The sequence below is a fragment of the Dicentrarchus labrax genome, unplaced genomic scaffold (assembly GCF_905237075.1).
Source record: "Dicentrarchus labrax unplaced genomic scaffold, dlabrax2021, whole genome shotgun sequence".
NCBI lineage: Eukaryota > Metazoa > Chordata > Actinopteri > Moronidae > Dicentrarchus > Dicentrarchus labrax.
Window position 1 is genome coordinate 4,003,474 of NW_026136715.1, and position 4,818 is coordinate 4,008,291.

At 36.4% G+C, this 4,818-nt stretch overlaps 1 protein-coding gene across 1 annotated transcript; it reads left to right on the forward strand.

Annotated features, from left to right (window-relative positions):
- The first annotated feature begins 944 nt into the window (after window positions 1–944).
- Window positions 945–4,513, forward strand: rps21 (ribosomal protein S21). The gene is made up of 6 exons (XM_051424438.1): window positions 945–1,013; window positions 1,464–1,546; window positions 1,713–1,776; window positions 2,993–3,064; window positions 3,734–3,789; window positions 4,451–4,513. Exons 2-6 carry the CDS (start codon window positions 1,497–1,499, stop codon window positions 4,458–4,460), a joined length of 252 nt encoding a protein of 83 aa, XP_051280398.1. The 5' UTR covers window positions 945–1,013; window positions 1,464–1,496; the 3' UTR covers window positions 4,461–4,513.
- The last annotated feature ends 305 nt before the right edge of the window (window positions 4,514–4,818 follow it).

The window sequence follows — 4,818 nt, forward strand, 5'->3', positions numbered from 1 at the left end:
TGAATATGCAGTTTTTAAGTTTTGGGGGGAAAATACAGTTTAAATGGTTTGTAACATAAGAGGTGGAAGAAGTATTCAGATCATTTCCTTTCAAAAGTAACAATGCCATAGTATAAAAATACTCAAATACAAGTAAAAGTCCTGGATTCAAAATTTTACTTTTGTAAAAGCACCAAAGTATCATCTGCAAAATATATATAATGAATCACATGTACTCACTATGCAGAATGACGCATGTCTATGTTATAATAGTATATCATGTGAGCACAGTACTTAGCTTGTTAATTTTAAATACTGTTGGGTATAATCTATAACAATGCATCAGATTTTACAAATATTGCATGTTTTGTATGTAAAATGTTCAGCAATTTTGTAGTTAGTGACCATAGGTATCAAATAAATGTGTTACAATACAAAATCCCTCTAAAATGTGGTATAGAAGTATAAAATCTCAGAAAAGTAATGTAGTGTTGTACTTAAGTACAGTGCCAGAGTAAATGCATTTTGTTATTTTCCACCACTGTGTAAAATATATCCTGTGAGGCTTTTTTTTAATGGTATTTTTATGATATTTTATGACACTAATATGTTTGTCTAGTGTTCATTTAAAGAAAAAAATATGGGAAAAAAAATTGCCCTTTCAAATACCTGATTAAATCCGTAGTTTTAATTAAATTTATGAATCTACATGTTTATTCCTCTTGTTAAAGTGCATCTTAAAATCGATTTCTGAATTCTATTATTTATCTATGAATTAATTCATAGATTTTTAAATGAAGTAGGCCCACTTTTCTGACTGATGTTTTTGTATTTCAAATAGGAATTCATTTTATAATTTAGTCACTTAATTTATGGATTAATAAATCACATTTATTAACAACTAGTGTAGTTACCAACTAAAATCCAACAGGTGGCGACAAAAACATTCAGAGATGAGTGAGAGAGAGAGAGAGAGATATCTTCACATCCGGGTCTGCAGCCCTTCCTTTCCTGTCGGCCATTTGTCAGATACGGTGAGTTTCTGTCGAGCTCTCGTCTTAAAAATGTTTAAAATTCATCGTCTGTCTCCACGTAGCCACAATTTTTTGCGGGATTTGTCAAAGTTAACGTGTGTGTGTAGCTGTAGATAACGTTTGGGGAGGTGTTCACCGCAGAAAGTGTGCGTAAATATCGGATGTTTGTCGAGTCTTGAGTGTGAGCAGCCACATGCGGCCGCTATGTGCTAACATGCTAGCTGGCTACCTCCTGTAATAAAGACTACTTTGTATTCAGGCTGCCACTAAATAAATATTCCACTTTTTAAAATCTATAATATGATATTTTACGTGTTTTTTTTTTTATTTACACGCGACAGTTGTAAGACTTTGAACACACTCCTGCTGGAGCTTTACGGTGAGGGACTGGTTAGGTTGGTGAATTAGTGTTAGAAAGCTTTTAATTTGGGTGCCATTGGTTTCTTCCAGCTCTGTAGGCGACCACCTGTACAACCTGTGAACATGCAGAACGACGCTGGGGAATTTGTGGACCTTTACGTCCCACGTAAATGGTGAGTGGCTGGTGATATACTGGTGTAACTGGAGGATAAAGTGAGAGATTTTCGGGGTATATCCAGATAATTTTTTTTTTTGTTACACCACAATAAAGTGGCTTTGTTATCCAGACCACTTAAATACGGAGAATTCATTAAATAAGATGTTGTACGTGTATTACAGCTCTGCAAGCAACAGAATCATTGGAGCCAAGGACCATGCCTCCATCCAGATCAACATTGCTGAGGTAAAAATGTCTCTTTTTTAAAAGCTGAATCCAATAATGTGTAACAGAAATGTATGAAACAACACCAGTGTGTTAGATTAGAGCCTCTAGTGGACGTGCTGTGTGGATTGTTTGCAATAATGCTTGAAACTTTTGAGTTAAAACCACCACATTACCTTTACTGATATCTTAGCTTGCCAAGTATAAGATATTATTCATAAACCAAACATCATGTGTAGGTGTTTCATCTTAAAACTTAACTGTAATGTACCACATTGGCCTGAAGAGTTTTCTTTTTAAATTTGGGAGTTACACATAGGAAACATGGGTTTGTAGATGCTATTACCGGTCTGTCTTTGACTAGTTAAAATAAAATATAAAATGCCAAAACATGCAACGCTTGATCTTCACAGTTCTCAAAGCTGAAACAAAACTGACATTTGAAGGAAAACATTTAGTTTTGAAGTCAAGCCCTTGTTCTGGAAAGCCCCAAACAATGAAAGTTTTTACTCGCGTCAGAAACACAGCATCGACTGGAACCTCGTAGGTGATTGTCCCTTAAAAATCATCAGTCCCACTAGCTCGGTGACACACGCTCTCCCACCCGAGCTTGCTTTGTATATAGTTGATAAACAAACAGTAGGCTCTCTCTTGTTCGTAAGATTTGCATGTAGACGGCCACAAGAGTAAACCACAACAGCACCATGACAGAGGCTGAATAGTTACGGGAACAATGGATGCTGTTACTTATTTGGGAGCTGGACAGATTCCATCATCACACAGGCTCCAAAGCATGTTAGTAACTAATGGAGCTGTAATGGAATAATATCAGTGTTATCATTCTGGCTGAGATATCTGAGACTGTAGATTATTGTTGGAGGGACATACCAGTCAATGCTGCTTGTTTTTCAACAGTTTCTTGCATCACTTGCACTTGACGTGCTCCCGTGTTTTAGGTAGAGGTTAGGTTTCATTCCCATATGAAGAAGTAGGAAAAATACATGAACAAAAATAAAGTCTTGCGTGATCTAAAATGTAAGATATTATTGTAGCAAAGGAGCAATAACCTGCTAAAAAACAGGTTATGGTGCTTTTTCAAGTCCCCCAGGTTTTAATTAAAGAAGCAAAATTGTTGTGAAACCAACTCAATGTCAAGATGAATGTCTTTGATTTCAGTGACTTATTTTGGGGTTTAAATGTTGTTCTTACCCAGTGTGCTCTGCTCTGTCCTCTGCAGGTTGACAAGGTGACTGGTCGCTTTAATGGTCAGTTCAAGACCTACGCTATCTGCGGCGCCATCCGCAGAATGGTAAGATTCATTCACATTTTATTTTTATAGGAAAGAATCACAATTTGGTTCAGTGGGCTTTACAATCTCACATTGTTGGAGGCCCCCCTTCCTTAAACCCCCAAAAAAAAGGGTTTTGGGGGGTGTTTGCTTGATTTTTAACAAACCTGTTCTACTTGACGTGCTGCTTTGTTCTGATTTTGTGATTGTCTGTTGCATTGTGATTTGCCTGCTGTCACATAAACGGAAACCCCATCAATGTGCCTGTCAGTCAGTTATCAGTAAGAGCCTTGTAGCAGAGGATAGTTCTTATATTGAGACTCCCACTGAGTTGTCATTAGATTGAGGTCATGATTTTAATTGCATATCATCTTCCTTGTCTGTAAAACTGAACTGTTGAATCAAAGGTGTGTTTTTGTACTTAACTAGCAGAGGGTTTTTTTTGGATATTAAGTTAAAAATGAATGAATGGATGTTTTAGTGATTTAGTTTGTTGGAAATATTTTTTTGTAGATTGCAGCTTCTGTTCATTCATTAAATTTAGAGCCAACAAAGGTTTTGAATGTGTGTACTTTGCCAAAATAAAGGAGATCCTGCCTTTTCTACAGTGTGTTGGTGGTTGTAACACGATGTCTCTACTGTAAGATTGTCTTCTACATGCTATATAAACATTTTCTCCCCCTCCTACAGGGTGAGTCTGACGACTCCATCCTGAGGCTGGCAAAGAATGACACCGTAGTTGCAAAGTAAGAACCTCAAGTTATTATCATATGTTGATCTGAAAATATTTTATGTTTAAGTATGTATGAATAATGGTGAATAACATTTTTGTTCCTGAAAGTGATAAATTACTTTTTTATGGAGCTGACCACATTGCAGTGCAGGGGTTTCATTGTTGGAGTGTGATGATGCATGTTTATTTATGATTCATGTTAAATGTTCTGAAGCTAATTTGTTCCTCTTTGTCAGAGGACAGGGAATCAGTTGTTGAAACAGCCATACACAAAACAAATTCAAGACCACACAGTGGAAACAATATGGAATCTTTCACAGCACACATTTTGACTTGTGATAGTTGGAGAAGCACATGTCCCGAACGATTAACAATGAGACACTTGAAAATGGCAGTCAATAGGCAATGACAGTCAATTGATGGCTCAGCTGATAAGCCACTATTTTTACTTTAAGATATTTTAAATGGTGGTTAGATCATCAATGTGGCTGCAGAGAGGGAAAGATGCAGCTGCTCTTTATTCATTTCAACCTCGTAAAAGCTCTAGAATTATAGAAAATGCACATTTTTGAAATTGTGCATCTTCATTTCTTCAGCAGGATTTTTTAGTTAAGACAATTTGCATTTGGAAACTAACATTGTTTTCCTCTCCCTGTCCCTCTTTTGTCTCACAGGAACTTCTGAGTGTAACGCTGGATCTGTGGAAACTTTGTAAAATAAAATGGGGGAAAAAAACACACTATTTGTCATTGTTGTACTTTCTCAGTAACTAGTGAACAACGTATGTGGGTTTAGTATTTATTATATTTTTAGGCAATATATCAGTTCATCAGAACTTAAACTTTTCCTTACAGTCTTTAAAAGCAACTCGTGAGTCTGACTTATGGAGCTAGTAGGTTCTTCCTTCCTAACTTGGTCATAATATCCAATTGAGATGGTAAACAAAGAAACATATTGTCAACATTTCCACTTCGCAAACGCCACAACAAATACCAAGTGTAGTGTTGTCTCGGACAACGTTTGTGTCAGGCAAAAAATACTC